Source organism: Diorhabda sublineata, chromosome 8, assembly GCF_026230105.1.
Source record: "Diorhabda sublineata isolate icDioSubl1.1 chromosome 8, icDioSubl1.1, whole genome shotgun sequence".
In the NCBI taxonomy this organism is placed as follows: Eukaryota; Metazoa; Arthropoda; class Insecta; order Coleoptera; family Chrysomelidae; genus Diorhabda; species Diorhabda sublineata.
In genome coordinates this window covers 10,439,391-10,464,234 of record NC_079481.1, presented here as the reverse complement: position 1 = coordinate 10,464,234, position 24,844 = coordinate 10,439,391, and the positions used below count along the sequence as shown (strand labels likewise).

The 24,844-nt window shown below is 32.8% G+C and overlaps 1 protein-coding gene across 4 annotated transcripts in view; it reads left to right on the top strand.

Moving 5' to 3' along the window:
• The window catches only part of LOC130447904 (ras-related and estrogen-regulated growth inhibitor-like), a 157,248-nt gene that overhangs the window by 57,878 nt on the left and 74,526 nt on the right, over positions 1 to 24,844 (top strand). For all 4 annotated transcript variants that reach the window (XM_056784955.1, XM_056784952.1, XM_056784954.1 and 1 more), the window contains exon 2: positions 14,657 to 14,713. In XM_056784955.1, the coding sequence (XP_056640933.1) occupies positions 14,657 to 14,713 (57 nt within the window). The remainder of the gene's footprint in view (positions 1 to 14,656; positions 14,714 to 24,844) is intronic.

Below are 24,844 nucleotides of genomic sequence, written 5' to 3'. Positions count from 1 at the left end.
CCAGATCAATCGACATCAATAGACATTCAATGGACGTCAATCGATATAAATTTACAAAATTAAACGATAATCGATCTCGAATGATATGAATTTAACTGAATCGATTACAAACGACGTCAATAGACATCAAATAACAATCGATATTAATCGGCTTCGAGAGTCGTGAATCGATTTGAATTGATAAAATTGGACGCTAAGTGATTTAAAAAGACTCGAATTGAATCCAGATCAATCGACATCAATAGACATTCAATGGACGTCAATCGATATAAATTTACAAAATTAAACACTAATCGATCTTGAATGACATGAATTTAACTGAATCGTTTACAAACGACATCTATAAATATCAAACAACATCAAATAACAATCGATATCAATCGGTTTCAATACACTTGAATCGATTTGAATTGATAAAATTGGACGCTAAGTGATTTAAAAAGACTCGAATTGAATCTAGATCAATCGACATTCAATGGACGTCAATCGAAACAAATTTACAAAATTAAACACTAATCGATCTCGAATGACATGAATTTAACTGAATCGATTACAAACTACGTCAATAGACATCAAATAACAATCGATATCAATCGGCTTCGAGAGACGTGAATCGATTTGAATTGATAAAATTGGACGCTAAGTGATTTAAAAAGACTCGAATTGAATCTAGATCAATCGACATCAATAGACATTCAATGGACGTCAATCGAAATAAATTTACAAAATTAAACACTAATCGATCTCGAATGATATGAATTTAACTGAATCGATTACAAACGACGTCAATAGACATCAAATAACAATCGATATCAATCGGCTTCGAGAGACGTGAATCGATTTGAATTGATAAAATTGGACGCTAAGTGATTTAGAAAGACTCGAATTGAATCCAGATCAATAACATTCAATGGACAAAATAACATACAAAATTAAACACTAATCGATCTCGAATAACATGAATTTAACTGAATCGATTACAAATGACATCTATAAATATCAAACAACATCAAATAACAATCGATATCAATCGGTTTCAATACACGTGAATTAGAATTGATAAAATTGGACGGTAAGTGATTTAAAAGAACTCGAATTGAATCGAGATCATCCGACATCAATAGACATTCAATGGACGTCAATCGTCGAGTTTGAGCGAAGATATCAGGCAAAAACAGCCGTATTTGGTCAAGAAGATCCCAGACTCTGTGGTCAAAGATTTTTTAACAATGAATAGGTGGGCAAGGTACTTTTAGTACCTTCCTCGTAACTTAAACTGAAAAAGAATTATGATCCTTATAAAAAGTAACTTGTTCTTTTTACAGAAAATATGTGGGACGCTTAATGTCGTTCGAAATATGAGAAATCAGTTGATTTCGTGTAGATGACGATAAATCAAAGTATCAGCATTGAAGATTCGTTTCAAATAACGGTTGAGAAACTAAATATATGATAAAAAGAAACCATCTTGAGGATAGGACTAAGATTCCATTTTCCACGGTGGTGGAAACTTGCATCGGGTGGGATACTAAGAACGGCCGTAGGAATGGATTATGTTTCAACCTCGGGTGGAAAAAGTTATAACAAAAGTGGCCCTGATGAAGACGTGGAAATTATTTTTAGAATTTTTGAAATTTACCTGAATAAGTGACATTCTATATACGATAATTGATCATTCCACAATTTTTAGTCTATCACTTCAAATAAGTTATGGGAAAAATGCCTAACAAAGAAAATACAAAAATTTTGGAAAAATAAATATTATTTTTATCCTTTACCATACACTTTACTCAAAGAAATTTTCAAAATAGTCATTAACATCTTTTCATTGTTGGAAAATCTTTGACCACCGAACCATTTCCTTAAGTCTGGTAATAGAAAATGATCCGACTGGATTAAATCTGGCGAATATGGTGCATGAGATAGTAATTCAAACTTCGTTAATTTTGGCCATTGCAATAACAAATGTGTGAGCTGGTGCTTTATCTTGATGAAACAACACTTTCTTCTTAGCCAAATGCGGCTGTTTTTGCTTGATTTATTCGCTCAAACGTTTCATAATACTCGCTGTTGATAGTTTTTCCTTTCTTAATGATAGACAATGAGAATTATCCCATAAAACCGACGTCAAGACCTTGCCTGCAGATGAACGGTCTTTACCTTCTTTGGACCTAGTCCTCCCTCTTCAGTCCATTGTTTTTACTGTTCTTTTGTTTCGAGTTTGAATTGACAGACCCACGTTCTAACCATTGTTACGAAAATGCTTTATTTCTGTTAAAAAATGCCAAATACTCGATGGAAACATCTTCACGACGCTGTTTTTGTTCCATTGTGAACAAACGCTGAATCCATCTTACACACAGCTTTATCATGTCCAAATTTTTAGTTAATATACGATGTACTACACTTTTTGGAATGCCTACTAAGTCTGCTAGCTCACACACTTTTAGTCGACAATCATCCAATGGATTTTCTTCGACATTTCTGGAATCGCCACCTCATTTGGTCAACCACTGCGATCCTGGTCTTCGTGGTGTCTTTTAAGCAACTACCGCCCTCTTTAAGTAGATCCAGGTACTTCTGTAGACAGTTTAGTTGCTATGGAACGTTTGATTGTATCGCGTCAAAAATTTTGCAACTGATTGGAAAATAGGCGGAGAAGTTTGAAGATACCGCAATCAACAATGATTAAAGCAAAATAATCACGTCCAAGGTCTACTCAAACGCTCGAAAACGTTGATAGAGTTTTGTCTATTTGGAAGCGAGCTATTTTCTAACAAAGAAATAAACGAGTGAAACTAAATAATTAAAACCCTAACGAATTACAAGAAAGTACGACACTGTTTACTAAAATGAAAAACAAAGACAATCTAGTGGGCCGTATGTGAATTGGTAGGTTATAAATTTAAATTTTTCCAAGATTCATGCCCTTTTTTAGTAGATCCATTCAAACGTTCTTAGTCCGAGGGTTTTGATATATGACTCTTAATCGTGGCGTGTAATCACAACATTTTTTCTTCTTCTCTTTTGTATGCTAGTATAATATTATGCTGGCGATAATGATAAACCGTTTATTGTTACTTCTTTTTTAAAAATATCATTTGTACATGTAGAAATAGTTTATCGTTATTAACTACGTACAGTATGGAACGTACAAATCAAATTATTTATAATGAGATGAACGGTTTAGTTTTGTATACAATAATTTTGACATAACCTCGCAAAAAAACGTCTAATGGCGTCAGATCAAAAGATCGCCGCTACCAAATCGTTCAATAGCGCGCAAGACGTACCAGAAATTCTTAAAAAAAGGGCTCTGTTGTCGACGCGCCATGTTATATTCTCAGGTCTCCATTGAAGAAGAATTAAATTTGCCATGAGTGTGTGTGTGTGTGTGTATGTGTGTGTGTGTGTGGGCGGGTATCCATACGGAAATCTCGTGGCTCCGTACTTCTTCTAAGGTCACGTGATGGATCAAAGTTATCTGAAAATCCTCGAAGATTTACGTGGACCAATAAACAACGATCCAACGCTCGCGAGATTTCGTTTTGGAGAATGATTAGGCAGCCGAGGATTCGTCGAGTAGCCCGCACGGTCATTTGACCTGACACCCTTTGATTTTTTCTGTGGGGACAAAAAAACTAATAATGAAACGAAGACGAAACTGAGGAATCGGATTTGAGGTGAACTTAAGTTCAATATTGGTTTGTTCGATTGTCAAATTTCAATCAAATCCTATTTTCCTATTTTAAAACGCGTCTTTTGCCTTATAGTGTCCCAATTTTTATTTAGAAAAATTTGGTTCAGATACTGCCGGATATTGATTTAATAATGGAGAAATTTCAAATGTTGTATTCTCCTTTAAGTTGCCAACAATGAAAAAGGGATTTACGATATGATTTCCAACAATTCCATCTCATTTCCAGATTCCAAATCTCATCCATGGAAACAAACAAAAAATTTATTCCATAAAAAACAATAAATAGAAATTGCCGCCGTATACGATAAACTTTAGATTCTATTAACTTAATAGATCAGGACCGGCTACACAGTCTACGTCAGTGGACGAGTTTAACTCTTTATTTTTCTATGAGCAGTAGGTAAAAGCTGTTTAAAACCCATTTTAATACTGTTATTCACTTGTCGCACATGCAATCGACTTATCTCTTTATTGTTCCACATGTTGCAAGCCCTGGAACGAATGATGAAGTGAAGAATAACAATCCCCAGTACGAACCGTCTGATTTTATCCAAGCCAAGTTGATCACCCTATATATCCGCTTTAATTTGACGATTTGAAAAATAATTTATATGAAATGGAAATATTTCTCGTTTATGAATAAATAAATTGTTTATATTGTCTTTATACCGTTAACATTTCGCTGTCACTTAATTAAACGTAGATCCGGCACAGTTTTTCAATATGATTTTGATTGGTCTATCGGGAATACATTTATTATAATTATTCCAAATTTAGAAATCACGATTCATATAAAATAAAATATTTTTTATGATTTATACAAATTTTCATTTTCCAATAGAATTTTTAGATTACAAGGGCTGATGACAAAGATCTATAAGTAATTTACGAGGGTCGTTTTCTTTTCAACCTCCGATCGCTCCGTGCGACCACGAAGCTCTCGCAAAACACATTGTTGACATTCAGGCGTCAGTCGGCGTTGTGCTGCAGCCACTTAAACATACGAATGTGTGAGTGTGGGATAGTAATCAATGAGGTCTAAATCTGGGCTGTGAGGAGGCTATGACAATGAGATTATGCGATTATCCCGATGGGAACGCACTCTATTTGTATGCCTATTCTCATGTTTTGAATAGCTTCTGATAGTAGCTATCAACACTAATTGTTGTAAAATTCCTCGTCATCGGTATCGTAGGCATGAATTAGACCTTTCTATCTTATTTTTTTTTTATCCTAAAAACGAACTCCCTCACTTTTTTTCTTATTTGATTTGCTGTTTGCTTTTGTAATCGCTTTTGTGAGATGTCTTTCTATCGTGGATTCAACAATGGGATGCCTGTCATTTTAAACCTATCAGATGGTTTAAATTTGACAGGCTGCTATGACAACCCGAATTTTTTCGAAAATTTTGCAAAAAGATGATGTGTGTGGGAATATCAGATGTGCACAGAGGGCTTAGTACACTTCCTTGTGGAACGTCTGATATTAGTGGATACAGAGCTCTGAATTTTTAATTGACAGAATTTATTTTGCAGGTAGAATTTAATAGACCTTGTCGAATGTCTGGGCGATATCTGGTAAGACAGTCGAACAGTATTCTTCATGTTCTTCTCGAAAGATTTTTAATTTTCCTTGTGTCTTGATCCAATTTGATGTTCTATAGATTATAATCTCTCTTCTATATATCAAAAGAGACCTAAAATTATCCAATGTTAACAAGTTTCCACTAATTTTTTACAATTATCGAAAAAAAACACTTCATGTCGCTTTCCACCAAGTAACTTCTCTATCAGAAGCAGCCAGATCAGAAAATCTAACAACATATCATATTTTAGTGAACCACACTGTATATTTTACCTTGTAACCCATTAACACATTGTGTTCTCCATGACCTTTAATTATACCTTGTCAAAATCGTTTGAAGAATCTAATTTAGATAATTACGTAGAAGATTGAGAATGTATAATAATTTTTACCATCCTATTCAAAATTTATTTCTTACCGCTAGTAATTGTTAAGAACTTAAAGTTATTAATCATTTGATTAGGCGTACAAAAAATATAAAAACATCGTATTCTAAAGAATTCACCACATATACTATCAACGATCTCGACATTAGTCTTTGACGAAGCTATCCACACTCTCGATTTAATCTTTATATGGTTGAAATAGATCAAATTTTTATTTACACGCGGTGAATTATCTATTAATTTATTTTTCAAAGTCATTAAGATGATAACCAAAACAGAAATTAACGAAACTTGAGAACATTTATCAAGAAGAAAGTCTCTTTATGCTATTTCATCTTATAATCGATATTATTAAGTGTTTCTGCTGAAATATTGGTAGATTTCAATCGTCTGTTATTCTTCGGTGGGTGATTTATAAAAAACGATCGTTTCTAAATCACCAGCGAACGTGGGGGGGCTCAAATTAATGGTTCAACTGAAATTAATTGGTACGGACATCGCGGTTATTATTCGTAAGCGAGAGAAACTTAAATTAAAGGTTGCCTTCATTATTAATATCAAATAATATGAGCGACGAAATTTATTTATATAAAATATGACCTCTTTAAAGGAATCCAAGCCTATCTTGTAATAGTTACGTAGAATCCAATCTAACGAAACCACCATTCTCTAAATTTGCCTCAAAGAGGACAGGAACCTTGGATATTAAGTATTCGAAGCAATTTCCATCTCTAGGAAGTGACTTCACTACTTGTTTTATCAATTCCAGCTTTATGTGAAAGTCTAGCAAAAGAGTTTCATACCGGACGTTCTTTCTGCCAGCTTTCAGCGTTTTCAGAAGCCAATACCTGGTCCAGTGATTTACTCAATTTTTACTATCCTGTACAGCTACTTCACGGGCAGAATTCACAAATACGACATAGAGAACAGCCCCAAGGGGTACAAAGTCTCTGGAGAGGCACCACAAAGCTAGATCCATTCTTGTGGAACCTCATGAATGATATCACCGGGGGAAGACCATCTCGCAGCATTTAAGGATATTGTGGTCTTGGTAATTGTGGTAAAGCACCTAGAGGAGCTCTACTTCTAATTTGGTAAGCTCCTCCAGGAAATCCTTAGAAGGATTGCCTCAGATCGGCCTGAAACTAATAGAACGAAATGGAAACGTTGAAGCTGTAAGTCTTCATGCAATACTTGATGCCAGATGGAACTTCAAAGAGCAAGGGAGGCTAATGAACATTAAAGCCTCTGGGGTGATGAATATCTTATATCGGCTGGAGAGGTATTTCAAAGCTAGGCTCTGTCTTGTGAAACATTTTGTATGATATCACCGGGGGAAGAGAATCTCGTAGCATTTATGGATATCGTAGTCTTAGTAGTTGTGGTAAAGCACCTAGAGGAGCTGCACTTCACTTTTGGTACGCTCCTCCAGGAAATCATTATAAGAATGGCAGTAGATCGGCTTGAAACTAATAGAACGAGGTCTTGAAGATACTTCACTCTGAAGAGACTAGAATAAGAAAGGGGTGAAATAGGGAGGAAGCAATTGACGGAAGAGCTGTGTTGCTGGATCTACCTCAGAGAAGTAAAGCCTAAAGTGGATTTTCCGGAGGGGCACCAAATATAGAAAAGGTTATTTAGTCGATTTTCCGAGTTCGACATACCAATCAAACGTTCAAGTATAATCAGCGCCCCCTATACGAAATTCTAAGTTAGGAAACGTAAAATAACTAAGTCCCAATTAAAAATCGTACAAACACGAACAAGTTAAAGTGAAAATAAAAAATTTAAACGCCCGATATAATCGCAGTGGAAAAGAAAATGAAATTACATAATTCTCAGTTATTTATTTCGTTACAAAAAGTTGCAACTCATCCGAGTATTTTAATACGTTTTTGGATGATGCACAACCTTTTTGAATTATTAATGCTTCCGTTTAGATAAACGTTAAAAATTACATCTGAGCCTGTCAAATTTCGGCCGCAATCGGTAATCATAATCTCTGGGGTCCGATGATTTACAACCAAGGTGAATAATTATTTTTAGTTTCGCATTGTCGATTTCCAGTGGTGCGCTCGTAATTTTTCTTAATGGAATTCGATCCAAATAATCCTCAAATCGTTCGCGGTAAAATTAAATTCCCAACCTAATCGTAATTTTCCATAGAACTTAAATCAGTTATTCAGCGGTTCAATTTAATTGTTACTTTCCCTGGTATTAATGCAATATACAAGGTGTTTTACTTTAAATGAGTACGTTCACCATTAACAATATCGAACTTAAAGATGGCGTTGACAGATTTGACATATTCACTTAGATGTTGCCATATCTAAAAACTCAAATAGCAAATCTCGTACATATTTAAAACTAAACTTACATCCGCCAATGTTCCCTGTGTCTATTGAAAAACTAATTTGGTTTTGAGGTAACTTAATACTCGGTCTGGTACCTTAAATTATTACATTTCGAAAAACGCAACACGTTATTATTTGAAATACGAAGAAGAAAGACTGGTTTTAGTGCTGCAGGTAACGCAAAATTTAACATCTGGAAACGGGGATTGTCTAACTGATGGCTTTGTATAACATGTATTTATTAAAAGAAAAAAAAATAATATGATTCTAGATTGACAACTTATAATTAGCGCTTTGTAAATCTTACAAAATTTTACAAAAGCACACAGTATTTGCACACGTATCGTTCAAAAGTTTTTACCCTATACTAAAAATACGTCCAATCACTACTTTCAATACATTCTTCCTTTCTAATACTCTTTGCACAGCTTCGAGGAATGCTTGGGATCTGTATCACGCTCGAAGATAAATTTGCTTCCAACCAAGTGCTGGCCAGAACGCACTATATTCATATTTTTTTCCAAGCCTTCATCCTTTAAAAACTCAATTTTTACGAGGTCTACAGTTGTCCATTTTTCAAAATATCCTGAAACCATCACCATCACCAAGCCTTTGTTCTGTTTTGATATTCGGGAGGTAACCTCTTCTTTTATATCTATAACCTCAAACTTAGACTCGTCGTTCCATAAAAATGTCTCCTATTCTTCATGCATCTAATGTTTATGTTATTTAGCCAACTGCGACCTCCTAATTTTATTTTGACGGCTTGGAAGAGGTTTTTTGACTGCCTTCTTGCCAAAAAGACCAGCTTATCTCAATCACCTTTCCAATGTAAAAGAACTCAAAGGCTGATTCCTAGATTCAATGATCTGATCTGCTATCTCCAGCCGTATGAGTTGTCGATCACGTTTATTGACTAATACAATACGTTTTCTACTACAACAGCTTTTAGTGGATGCTATTTTTTACGTTGTACACTAATTTTTTTCCTCAACTTTGAAGACGAAACCGATTCGTATACCAACTTTACAAAAAGATGTCTCTGTTCAAAAAGTATAAATCACAGTACAATATTGCGTCTTACTGGGACCAAACTACAATCAAAAATACCAAAAAAATAATTCACAGTTAAATATTAATGAACAAATCAGCTTATATTTGCAATTTTTAATCATGCAATGTCACCTAACATAATCAGATTGACATTGCCTAACCTGAAAGTTATCTAAAAGGCAAAAAAGGTTAGGTTAGATTAGGCTTGGTCTCGCTGTCGCTGGAAACTCTCCGAGTTATTTCAAGCAAGTTATCGTCTTCAGAGACTGAAAGTAAATTATAACCTAATGACTAGATCAGTTTTATACTAAATTTTCCCACAAATAAACCTTTTCTCACGAAAATTAATTTCAGCGCGAAATCTTTCATGGCGGGAAATTTCTAATGAAGATTCCCGCCAAGGATGGTTTCCCGTTCTAATCAATTTTCACGAAAAAAGATTTCTTGGTGGGAAAATTTTGGTAAGTGAAGTCATTAGGTTTTAGGTTATCTTCAGTATCTGAAGACCATGACTTGGTAACCGAAATGCACTTCAGGCAGTGTAATTGTGAGTGTTGGTGTGAACAGTGTATTCAATTACACTGTTTGATGTATGTTACGATAACCAAGTTATCGTCTGCAGGCACTGAAGATAATGTAAAACCTAATGTCTTCACTTACCTAAGTTTTCCCACCATAAAATTTGTCCCGCGAAAATTGAATCCAGCGGAAAACCTCCTTGGCGGGAAATTTCTAATGAAGATTCCCTCCAAGGATGGTTTCCCGCTCTAATCAATTTTCGCGGGAAAAGGTTTATCGGTTGGAAAATTTAGGTAAGTGAAGTCATTAGGTTTTACATTATCTTCAGTGTCTGCAGACGATAACTTGGTTATCGAAACGCGCGTCAGACAGTGTAATTGTGAGTGTTGGAGAATTGGAGTGTACATAATACGAGTAGCAATTAATATCAATATGAAGGTAAATCATAAACTCTTGACTCGATCAGTTTCATACTAAATTTTCCCGCCAATAAATATTTTCCCGCGAAAATTAATTCCTGAGAGAAATCCTTCATGGCGAGACATTTCTAATAATAACGTGAAGATTCCCGCCAAGAATGTTTTCCTGCTGGAATTAGTTTTCGCGGGAAAATGTTTATTGGAGGGAAAATTTAGTATAAAACAGGTAATTCAAGTGATAGGTTTTAGTTTACCTTCTGTCTCTGAAGACGATAATTTGGTTATCGAAACGAGCATCAGACAGTGTAATTGTGAGTGTTGGTGAATCGGAGTGACCTCCAGAAGATTGACATAGTTTTAAACTACTAATTACACATCGATTAGAAATAGTAGATATAACTTAGAAAAAGTTTTGATCAACAAACGGCAGCTGACATGACCTTAAATCTTATACTGCCGAATCTTTTTCAACATTATGTAGTTCGAATTATGCATTGAATAGTTAAAATAACATCGCGATGTCTTTTATGCATTTTGAGGTTAACTAGCCAAAGCAATAAAATGTTTTGACACCACTGTGTGTAATATTTTGATTTTACGAGAACCAAATTACATAATACGAGAAGCAATTAACGTCAATATGAAAAAAAGTACTTGGAAAAACTTTTAACGCCTTCTTGTGTGAAATATAAAATTTTACGATTAAAAAAAAATTTAACAAATTTGCTTATAACGTAATATATCTGAGAACGATGTTGCGAAGATTGCGTAGAGCATGTCAGGTTGATATTTAACGAGGGTGAGACAAGGCCTGACCCTTGAGGCAGTGGATAAAACCACGTCTAACTGTTGACTAGAAACTTTTGACTTGAACTAAAAATCGGTCCTTTGAAATACCTGCATCATAAAATATAACCGCCAATGATTGGAAGTGAGTTGTGGCGGCTACTTTGAGCTCGACGTCAGTTTGGAATCGCCGCCCTCCAAGCCCTAGCTTCAGTTCAGTGCTGAACTCGAAAAAGGAGCCGTTTCGTTACATGAGAGCTGCGGGGCATGCATTGTCGTAGATTAAAACTTTATAAGCATCCAATGTTTTGATCGCCGTTTCGTTTTGGGCGTCTCATACAAAATTCATGTCTCATCACCAATCACAAAAATCTTGTCCATCATATTGTAATAGTCAAGAAACTGCAGTCATTCGGCGAGCTTTGTTGTTATCGGTAAACATCGTCAAGGCCCAGTAAACGCAAACTTTGCTGTAGGGCAATCTGGATCCTGAAAATTCCGGAAATTTCATCGATAATTCACTTATGGTGAACCTTATTTGCAACCTTGACCGCCACCAATCACCTGCTGCATTCCTGGTCATCAACGGGTGGTTGAAAAAAAACAACCTTCGCATTTCTCGTGGTTTTTTAGAAATTTGATGTCTAATGCATTCCTTTCTGTAGATATCGGATTATTTCATCTTTCGTACCATCAGCTCTACGAGATTTGCTTTTTTTTTACTTTTAAGATCTTCTTCTTTAAATTGGAGGGTGGTGATTCGTGGAATAAGAATATTAAAATCAGGTTTTCCGACACAATTTTGTTGTGTGATTTGCATGAAGTTCGACATCGCGAATTTTAATTTTTTTACCACGTATCGAGAATTATTTCGGAGGGTTCATATTTCGTGTCATTTTTTTTAAAGATACTTTCGAATAAATGCAAATTGCATTTGCGTGCTTAAGTATCATTATATTATTACGGAATTTATCACACGTTTCGACCCACTAAAACTGTAACTGATTCAGTCACGATATTATAAAAAAGTTGTCACGTGTTTGGTTTTTTTGGCAAAAATTGATAAAAAGTTTTTTGAAAATAAATTGATTATTAGATTACTAATGGTAAAAGTTGGAGGGGATAGAAGAGTTCAGGTTTATCAGCGTCAGATTTTTTCTTTTTGCCTATTATCTGACAATGTTTGTTCCCCTCCAGGACTCCCTCTGAATTATAAGCACCGCTTCGAAAATTTTAAATGAGAACGGGGATAGTGTGGCATTTTGTTGGAAGGGGTTTTTACGCTGGGAACCCGGCATTGGCAAACCAAAAGTGGCTCGAGCGTCGCTATGTAACCTTACCTCGACCATCCCACACCATTACAAGCAACCATCCTGGTCTCCGGTTACAGAACAATCTTGGGTTAACGCTGGTAAACCCAGCATTAGTAAACCAATAGTGGCCCAAGCCTGGTTGAAGTCTGGGTATCTTAGCCCCGGCCATTCTATAGTCAGCGGAGCCCGACTGAACTCTATTTAACCTTATCTCGGCCATCCCATCCCATTCCAAGCAACCAGCCTGGTCTACAGTTGCAGACCAGTCTTGAATTTATCATTCCAGAGTCCCATCAAGTCTGGGCCAATAGCTGCTTCCAAGTTAGTGCCAGAATTGTAAAATCATGGCCCAAGTCTGGTCCTATACTGGTCCCATCGTAAAATCCTATATGCGTTGCTACTACAACAAATATTCGTAATTAGAAATGGCTGTAAGTTCTACAAAATATTCTCCATTGAGATCAATAAACTTAAACCAATTCCATTCCGATTGAGGTACCTCAAAGACATGTGATTTGAATGCATCAACAGCTTCTTCATATGTAGAGAAACGTTTATCACGCAATTTACTTTTGATCTGCGCAAAACTATGGAAAAATCATGGTGTCAAACAAAGACTCATCCCATCAGTTCGATGTTTTGACTATTCAAAAACGTTGTTGTTTAAATTAATGTTTGAGAGCTTTCGTTGTCGTGGTGGTGATTAGTTTCCCGGACTTTATGGCTCGTCTCGAAAAAGCGATTATCAAATAATGCGGTGTCCAATGCAAACAGTTTTGCCATATTTCGAAACTTCATATAATTCTATATGTCGATCGTTTTTTACTGGATAAAAAATAGTAAAATATTTACCAACAAACTGTTATTAGTATTTTCACGTTAACATTGATGGTATTCCTATCCAACGTATAAAACTAAAATTAACCAATAATTCGCCTCAAGTCAATGATGTTACTTATTATACCATACGTTGCATAACTCGAAAAGCTCTAATTAAATCAAGTATTAAATACACTGTCCAACATAATTGCATATTTAAATTATTAATGAAGCTGCTTCTTGAGTTATGTCACCCGTTTTTATAAATTTTTTAAAGGTGATCCCGTCTCTAGGATAGATAAAAAACACATTTTTGCAGCAACTACTGGCAACATTGTATTGAAGTTTCATACGATTACGTTTTGGAAGCTGATACATATGATGAATTTATTTTTTATGCCTCACTCTCATAGAGGGCGCTAGTTACACGGTTAAAATTACATGACCGAAGAGGTTAATGAATTAGAGCTTTTAGACCTCTACCAATTCATCAATTCGGTAAATGGTCACTTTTTTTTTCTTCAACGCCTTTTTTTTTGATTACGGATAGCGTTAAGAAATTTTTTTACAAAGCAAACCCCAAATATTTCTCATTTTTCTATCTATTCAAGAGAAGGGATTACCTTTTTTTGAAACACCTTATATAATTAGCATTTTCTATGTCTTTAATATCGATCTTCATTATTGTATTCAGCCAATTCAAGCTACATAAAATGAGTTTTTAAAAGAGTCAGAAAACTTTTTAAAATAGCAACGAATCGCTTTGGAATAGCTTCAAGTTTCTGACGAATTTTGTTAGCTAGTGTTAATAATCCCAACATTTATCCTCAAGGTATATAACTAAAGAAATTAAAATCGACGATCGACTCGAACAATTGATTTTTGATTAGATGCTGTCGCATTCCTAAATTGTAATTGGAATTTTTTATTTATAGCAATTCGATGTAGCCGTTCAAATTTATGACGACGAAATTACACCTTTCAGTATTGTTCCTTATGAATATTTACTACTCCTTCGGAGGAACGTGGATTCGATTCATAAGTGGCAGTCGGAATTTACATATGTTTGTTTTAGAGATTAGACCTTGTTTTTTTTTACTTTCATAATTTATGTCTTCTTTTTTTACGACAAGCACGAAGGAACTGTAAGAGATTTGTTGTTTAACATTTCACAATCTTGAATTTGAATACAATATATCAATTCGATTAAAAAAGATCGGTTTTACCAATTTTTTTACGTAAAGGAACCTACAGTCTTCGGGAACCGTAAGTAAAGACAGCACAGCTAGGGAAAACACTTTTCAATGGTTCTAATCGCCGCGAGAGGGAATTTTCCCAATCCTATATCAAAATTAGATCCTGTCGTATTTGATTCGGTTTAGTCGATGAAGTTTAAATCTGGAATATAAACCAGAGCTCTTAAGAAAGGTCAAAGTTAACCTCAAACAAAAATTCTCGTCAATATGCATATATAATACTGAGTCGGCAAAAAAATTGATGAAGGTTGTGCATTTTTTGACATAGAAGATGTATTTGGCAAGCTAGAAACGTGGTTTTTTAGTAGTCAAGTATCAATGTAGTAATCATTGATGAGATGTAAAGGTCCCTGGCCATTCAACAAGGTTTTTGCCTGTTATTTTTCAACAATAATCCGTGTTTATGACATCTGTCGATTTACGTAATCCAAAAGTGAACTAATAGATTTTTTTTCTTTCCTTTTCAGCTGTGACTGTTCGATACTTAACCAAGAGATATATAGGAGAATACAGTTCAACCAGTGGTAAGTAGATATTGATATTATAAATGATCTTGTTGTTCGACTTTATTTAACAGGAGCAGTTTAGTGGTTTTGGAAATAATTGGAACCCAATTGTGTACAATAAACATCTAAAAAAAGGACTTAGGTGCATATAAATTCGTAAAAATACATGTAAATTATCAACAAACGTATATAAGCTCATGAAAAAGTTATATGGATTGAAAATCATGCATCTAAATTCACATAAATGCATCTGAATTTATTAAAATGCGTCTATATTAATAAAAATTGCAGATACTCCAACGAAAATACATATTAGTTGATAAAAAATGCATATTAATTCATACAAATGCATAATAATCTATATAAGTGCATATTAATTCATATAAATGAATATTAATTCATATAAATGCATATTAATTCATATAAATGCATGTTACTTCATACATATAGATTCTCAAAAATGCATATATATTCACAAAAATTACATATAAGTTCACAAAATATGCATATAACTATGCATAAAAAAGGCGTATGAATTCATAGAAATGCATATAAACTCAAATTAAGCATATATTATCAGGAAAAGTGCTTATAAATGCGCAAAAATACAAATTCATCCACAAAAAATGCATGTAACGCAAAATGCATATAAATTCACAAAAATTTCATATGAATTCACAAACTGCATATTTATTGAAAAAAAAATCATTTCAATCCAAAAATGTATAAGTTTATAAAAATGCAAAATAATTCACCAAAAATTGTAAATAAATTTTTAAATATTACATATAAATTCACAAAAATGCATATCTTCAAATAAAAAGCATATATGATCACGAAAAGTGAATATAAATTCACAAAAATTCAAATTCATATACGAAAATTGCATATTAATTTCCAAAAATGCATATTAATTCATAAGAAATGGTGTATAAATTCATAAAAATGCATATAAATTCACAATATGTGTATATAATTTCACGAAAAATGCATATAATGCATACAAATGCATGATAATCTATATAAATGCGTAATAATTCATATAAATGCATATTAATCCATATAAATGCATATTAATCCATATAAATGCATATTAATTCATATAAATACATATTAATTCATACATATAGATTCTCAAATTGCATATTAATCCATAAGAAATGCATATATATTCACGAAAATTGTATAAAAATTCATGATAAATATAAATTCACGAAAAATGCATATAAACTCATAAAAAACATAATGATCACGAAAAGTGGATATAAATTCGTAAGAATTCAAATTCATTCACGGAAAATGCATATAAATTTTCGAAAATGCATATTAATTCATAAAAAATGCCTATAAATTCACAGAAATTGTATATAAATTCATAAAAACGCATATAAATTTACAAAAATTTATATAAATTCACGAAAAATGCATATTAGTTTTCGAAAACGCATATTAATTCATAAAAAATGTCTATAAATTCACGAAAATTGTTTATAAATTCTCGAAAATGCATATTAATTCATAAGAAATGCATATATATATATATATATATATATATATATATATATTCACGAAAATTGTATGAAAATTCATAAAAATGCATATAAATTGTTTATAAATTCACAAAAAATTCATATTAATTTTCGAAAATGCATATTAATTCATAAAAAATACCTATAAATTCACGGAAATTGTATATAAATTCATAAAAATGCACATTAGTTCACAAAAAATTCATATTAATTTTCGAAAATGCATATTAATTCATAAAAAATACCTATAAATTCACGGAAATTGTATATAAATTCATAAAAATGCACATTAGTTCACAAAAAATTCATATTGATTTTCGAAAACGCATATTAATTCATGAAAAATGCCTATAAATTCACGGAAATTGTATATAAATTCATAAAAATGCACATTAGTTCACAAAAAATTCATATTGATTTTCGAAAACGCATATTAATTCATGAAAAATGCCTATAAATTCACGGAAATTGTATATAAATTCATAAAAATGCACATTAGTTCACAAAAAATTCATATTGATTTTCGAAAACGCATATTAATTCATGAAAAATGCCTATAAATTCACGGAAATTGTATATAAATTCATGAAAATGCACATTAGTTCACAAAAAATTCATATTGATTTTCGAAAACGCATATTAATTCATAAAAAATACCTATAAATTCACGGAAATTGTATATAAATTCATAAAAATGCACATTAGTTCACAAAAAATTCATATTGATTTTCGAAAATGCATATTAATTCATAAAAAATACCTATAAATTCACGGAAATTGTATATAAATTCATAAAAATGCACATTAGTTCACAAAAAATTCATATTGATTTTCGAAAACGCATATTAATTCATAAAAAATACCTATAAATTCACGGATATTGTATATAAATTCATAAAAATGCACATTAGTTCACAAAAAATTCATATTGATTTTCGAAAACGCATATTAATTCATAAAAAATACCTATAAATTCACGGAAATTGTATATAAATTCATAAAAATGCACATTAGTTCACAAAAAATTCATATTGATTTTCGAAAATGCATATTAATTCATAAAAAATACCTATAAATTCACGGAAATTGTATATAAATTCATAAAAATGCACATTAGTTCACAAAAAATTCATATTGATTTTCGAAAACGCATATTAATTCATAAAAAATACCTATAAATTCACGGATATTGTATATAAATTCATAAAAATGCACATTAGTTCACAAAAAATTCATATTGATTTTCGAAAATGCATATTAATTCATAAAAAATACCTATAAATTCACGGAAATTGTATATAAATTCATAAAAATGCACATTAGTTCACAAAAAATTCATATTGATTTTCGAAAATGCATATTAATTCATAAAAAATACCTATAAATTCACGGAAATTGTATATAAATTCATAAAAATGCACATTAGTTCACAAAAAATTCATATTGATTTTCGAAAACGCATATTAATTCATAAAAAATACCTATAAATTCACGGAAATTGTATATAAATTCATAAAAATGCACATTAGTTCACAAAAAATTCATATTGATTTTCGAAAACGCATGCCTATAAATTCACGGAAATTGTATATAAATTCATAAAAATGCACATTAGTTCACAAAAAATTCATATTGATTTTCGAAAACGCATATTAATTCATAAAAAATACCTATAAATTCACGGAAATTGTATATAAATTCATAAAAATGCACATTAGTTCACAAAAAATTCATATTGATTTTCGAAAATGCATATTAATTCATAAAAAATACCTATAAATTCACGGAAATTGTATATAAATTCATAAAAATGCACATTAGTTCACAAAAAATCCATATTGATTTTCGAAAACGCATATTAATTCATGAAAAATGCCTATAAATTCACGGAAATTGTATATAAATTCATAAAAATGCACATTAGTTCACAAAAAATTCATATTGATTTTCGAAAACGCATATTAATTCATGAAAAATGCCTATAAATTCACGGAAATAATGTATCTGAATTTATATAAATGCACATTAGTTCACAAAAAATTCATATTGATTTTCGAAAACGCATATTAATTCATGAAAAATGCCTATAAATTCACGGAAATAATGTATCTGAATTTATATAAATGCATATAAATTCATTAAAAAATGCATAGAAATTAAAAAAAAATGAACTAAAATTTACAAAAACAAACATTTTCTTAATCCCAATTTGTTTTTTTAGCACAAACTTAAATTTAATCGAATCAGTGATTTTTTATAAACAATCTGCTATAAAAAATGAATTCATCGTAGTTTTTGATCCCACCTCGTAACCACCTAACATATTAAAAAAATAAAAATAATTTCAACGCTTCATTATAAAATAGAATGTTTTTCTCACGAAACTATGAACATTACGATAAACTATCCGTAAAAGACAAAACAAAAATCGAAAAAAAAAACAAAAAACGAAAAGAAAAAAATGCGCACATAGCGAGAAGAGATACAAACTACAACAGGCGCCATAGTCTCAGTGCAAGATAACGAAGGAGATAATTTCTTTAAGTTATATTAGCTCATATACGCAAAGAGTGGGATACTCGAAACGCCTCGAGTAACTCAATTTGTGCCACGACGATGATTCCGAGATAAATTTAACGAATTAAACGATGCGTGCCACATCGGGATTTTATTTTATCGTATAGGGTGGATCACGATTAACGCTTCTTCTTACACACTAGATACAGATCTTCTGCTGTGCAAAGTGCAGTTAAGTAGGACAATTGAGATTGAATACCCACCATATAGTCCTGATGTTGCTCCGTCTGACTATTTTTTGTTCGCAAAGTTGATGGTCGAGTTAAAAGGTAAAACATTTAGCAGCGATAATGAAATTAATAAGGGGATGTACAACTCTCGAAGATGCATCATATTTTTACAGTGGCTTCATCTAAAAATATTGTAGAAATGTAGGGAGAATCATAAATATTGAATAATGAGCACTATTTATTTGGCAGTTTGATTATTTAAGAAACACCTACTATTATTGATGTAGGGTTGTTGCACAAAAATGAATTTTTACTGATATTACCTACCAGTAAGTTTACAGTTTCATTTTCTTTACGTTCACTTTTACCAACTATATTATTTTGTCAAATAAATTATAGAAAGGATACATTTTACGGCCACATGTCCATCTTGTTAAGATTTTATGTATCTGCGAACAATAAATTTACAAAGATATAAAATAATATTATCAACTTGCCATTGTGTACGATGAGAACGATTCGATACATTGTTCCTGAAACTTGAGGTCTATTATTGAAATACAGGGTAGGCCGCAGAAAACAGTCTTACTTACGGGGTGGGTCACAGAAAACAGTCCAACCTCCAGAGTGGGTCACAGAAACAGTCCAAAATGATATTTCACAGTATTTATGAGATTTAAAACGAAAAATTTTACCTCTCGATCTTTTTTATTATTTTTTTTGACATCCTGATTTTATGACTACACTTTATCACCTCTTATACCACAGAAGATCCAATAATACAGTCCAACCTGCAGAATGGGTCACAGAAACAGTCCAAGATGATATTTCACAGTATTGATGAGATTTCAACCAAAAAATTCGACATCTCGATTTTTTTTGACATCCTGATTTTATAACTATACTTTATCACCACTTATACTAGAGAGGATCCAATAATACCGTCCAACCTGCAGAGTGGCTCACAGAAAGAGTCCAAAATGATATTTCACAAAATTTATGAGATTTAAATCGAAAAATTTTACCTCTCGATCTTTTTTATTATTTTTTTTGACATCCTGATTTTATGACTACACTTTATCACCTCTTATACCACAGAAGATCCAATAATACAGTCCAACCTGCAGAATGGGTCACAGAAACAGTCCAAGATGATATTTCACAGTATTGATAAGATTTCAACCAAAAAATTCGACATCTCGATTTTTTTTGACATCCTGATTTTATAACTATACTTTATCACCACTTATACTAGAGAGGATCCAATAATACCGTCCAACCTGCAGAGTGGCTCACAGAAAGAGTCCAAAATGATATTTCACAGTATGTATGAGATTTAAATCAAAAAATTTGACCAATTGGTCGTTTTTATTATTTTTTTGACACCCTGATTGTATGACCACACTTTATCACTACTTATACCAGAGAGGATCCAATAATACAGTCCAACCTGCAGAGTTGGTCACAGAAACAGTCCAAAATGATATTTCACAAAATTTATGAGATTTAAATCGAAAAATTTGACCTCTCGGTCTCTTTATTATTTTTTTTTATATCCTGATTTTATGACTACACTTTATCACCACTTATACTAGAGAGGATCCAATAATACCGTCCAACCTGCAGAGTGGCTCACAGAAAGAGTCCAAAATGATATTTCACAAAATTTATGAGATTTAAATCGAAAAATTTGACCTCTTGGTCGTTTTTACTATTTTTTTGAGACCCTTGATTGTGTGACCACACTTTATCACCACTTAAACCAGAGAGGATCTAATAATACAGTCCAAACTGCAGAGTGGGTCACAGAAACAGTCCAAAATGATATTTCACAAAATTTATGAGATTTAAATCGAAAAATTTGACCTCTCGGTCTCTTTATTATTTTTTTTATATCCTGATTTTATGACTACACTTTATCACCACTTATACTAGAGAGGATCCAATAATATAGTTCAACCTGCAGAGTGGGTCACAGAAACAGTCCAAAATGATATTTCACAGTATAGATGAGATTTCAACCAAAAAATTTGACATCTCGATTTTTTTTGACATCCTGATTTTATAACTATACTTTATCACCACTTATACTAGAGAGGATCCAATAATATAGTTCAACCTGCAGAGTGGGTAACAGAAACAGTCCAAAATGATATTTCACAAAATTTATTTGATTTAAATCGAAAAATTTGACCTCTCGGTCTCTTTATTATTTTTTTTTTATATCCTGATTTTATGACTACACTTTATCACCACTTATACTAGAGAGGATCCAATAATACCGTCCAACCTGCAGAGTGGCTTACAGAAAGAGTCCAAAATGATATTTCACAAAATTTATGAGATTTAAATCGAAAAATTTGACCTCTCCAATTTTTTTTTGACATCCTGATTTTATAACTATACTTAATCACCACTTATACTAGAGAGGATCCAATAATATAGTTCAACCTGCAGAGTGGGTCACAGAAACAGTCCAAAATGATATTTCACAAAATTTATTTGATTTAAATCGAAAAATTTGACCTCTCGGTCTCTTTATTATTTTTTTTTTATATCCTGATTTTATGACTACACTTTATCACCACTTATACTAGAGAGGATCCAATAATACCGTCCAACCTGCAGAGTGGCTCACAGAAAGAGTCCAAAATGATATTTCACAAAATTTATGAGATTTAAATCGAAAAATTTGACCTCTTGGTCGTTTTTACTATTTTTTTGAGACCCTTGATTGTGTGACCACACTTTATTACCACTTAAACCAGAGAGGATCTAATAATACAGTCCAAACTGCAGAGTGGGTCACAGAAACAGTCCAAAATGATATTTCACAAAATTTATGAGATTTAAATCGAAAAATTTGACCTCTCGGTCTCTTTATTATTTTTTTTTATATCCTGATTTTATGACTACACTTTATCACCACTTATACTAGAGAGGATCCAATAATATAGTCCAACCTGCAGAGTGGGTCACAGAAACAGTCCAAGATGATATTTCACAGTATTGATGAGAATTCAACCAAAAAATTTGACCTCTCGACTTTTTTTGACATCCTGATTTTATAACTACACTTTATCACCACTTATACTAGAGAGGATCCAATAATACAGTCCAACCTGCAGAGTGGCTCACAGAAAGAGTCCAAAATGATATTTCACAGTGTTGACAAGATTTAAACCAAAAAATTTGACCTCTCGGTCTTTTTTATTATTTTTTTTGACATCCTGATTTAATACTACACTTTAACACCACTTATACCAGAGAGGATCCAATAATACAGTCCAACCTGCAGAGTGGGTCACAGAAACAGTCCAAAATGATATTTCACAAAATTTATGAGATTTAAATCGAAAAATTTGACCTCTCGGTCTCTTTATTATTTTTTTTATATCCTGATTTTATGACTACTCTTTATCACCACTTATACTAGAGAGGATCCAATAATATAGTCCAACCTGCAGAGTGGGTCACAGAAATAGTCCAAAATGATATTTCACAGTATTGATGAGATTTCAACCAAAAAATTTGACCTCTTGGTCTTTTTTATTATTTTTTTTTTGACATCCTGATTTTATGACTACACTTTATCACCACTTATACCAGAGAGGATCCAATAATATAGTCCAACCTGCAGAATGGGTCACAGAAACAGTCCAAAATAATATTTTACAGTATTTATGAGATTTAAATGGAAAAATTTTGCCTCTCGGTCTGTTTTATTGTTTTTTTTTGACACTGATTGTATGACCACACTTTATCGCCACTTTTACCAGAGAGGATCCAATAATAAAGTCCAACCTTCGAGGCCACAGGAAACAGTCCAACCCACAGGGTGGGCAGGGTGGTTCACAGAAAACAGTCTACCGTACAGGGACAGTGACAAAAAAATGGTCCAGCCGACAGAGAGGCCACAGGAAACAGTCGAATTTACAGGGTGGGCCACAGAAAACAGTCCAATCTACAGAAAGGACTCAATAAAACTAGAATTATTTGAAAAAAAATCCAATGATACGATTTGATAATATTTTATAACTGCTATTGAGTCACCTTGATGTAGCGCTCAAATTTATATTATGAGGGAGATAAAAATATTTAATACGAACCTGTGGGGAAGAAACTCCCAATGAACTACGCCCTTGGCATCAAAAATCGGAATTATACGATATACTCTGATTCATATGCAAAGAAGGTGTATTAATATCAAGTCCAGCTCTGTCTTTTAAGTAGTCGAGGTGTTAAAAAGGTAATAGGAAGAGATGTGGGCATCTATATCTTTCAAATGTACACTACTTGCGGTTGTAATAAATCAACGGTTTCTATATGTTGAGATACTAATTAATTTAAAATATATAGCTGCAGTGGTCGCAAACATATAATTATTTTTGAATCGATGACCGTTTTAGCAAATGATTTATATATGTCGTTCAATTTTTTTTTTGACAGCAATTTTGAAAACAATAAACAACCATTTTTACCACACTCTATGTAACTTAATCCGTTCTTCTCTTCGACTTTTGAACAATATATTTGTCTTCACGAAAACGCGGGCCGAGTACTTCGGAAATCTACTGAACGACAACAGAAAAGCATAGCAGAATGATTGAAGTAGATGAATTTTCATATTAGACTTGCAGCGGACCAAAATTTTACTTTAAAACTACTACAGAGCATTAATGAAGACTAAAATCTAGAACTATATTTACTGTTCATAGATTATAAACAAGCTGAAGGCTTTAGAATTTTTAGGTGATCCTAGAAGACTAATAAGAATGGTAAACCTGACTTCAAGTAGAACTGAGATCTGGAGGAAGATTATCAGAAAGTTATAAAAGGATACCGAAGCAGGGAGACGTCTTTTGAACCTCACATTGGAGGTAATTATGAAGAAAGCGCCAAATACACACGAAATATTTGATCTATCACCAGAAGCATCAAATTGATGGGTTACTGGCCAGAAGATTGGTAAAGAATTTAAGAATTGCTTCAAGATTAATAGCGAAAAGGATAAATACACGGAAATACATCGATAAATGACGAATCAACTGAAAATCAAACCTTTCAGGACGAAAAACGAGGAAAATCATTTTGAAAAAGTCTTTCGTCTATCTAGGTGTGAAGACTACGGATAAGAAAGAGCTAGAAAGGGTAGTAGAACAAACAAAAGAAAAAAATTTTATCTTTTGAAGCATTTTTTTAGCATTTCTTCGCACCAATCGAGTCGAGATTTTAGTTTAGCGATTGTCAAATTATGCGGCAACCGATACGAACAAATCTTTTTCACTGCGAGTTGAGCTAATGCCCAAATATGCCTCAATCTCATGGTATGACACGTGACGAACTTGCAATAACAGTTTACGATGATTTCTGGCACAACGGCAGCTCGAATTGGCGCTTCATCACCAAAAGCGAGTTGATTAACATACCGTTTAATTCATGTCATAGAAAATGTTCGCGATTTCGAATGATTGTAATGTCAAAGGGTTTTATCATAAAAGTTATTCTACATTCGAATGCTTTCCTTTAATATACTCCCCTCCCATCGCCACACACGTCCATGGGTTTTTCATTGATCCAAGCAGTGCTGGAAATCAGGGCCTTTAGGAGCCCTGCTTTACCGGTTCCATTGCCTTAAATCTGGTCCCTTCCAAAGCAGATCTCTTTCTAACCTTTCCAATCTTTCTAATATTTCAATGAAATCTGATTAGACCCGTTGACGCAGAAACTTTTGGTCAGGAGTCAGATTTTTTTGGCACCAGCTACGCAGAGACTTTTGTATTGTGTAATTCCCCGTGTAAAATTTCTTTAACCGTTTCTTTAGCGTCGTTTACATCTTCGGCAATCATCTCGATACCCATTCTACGAACTGC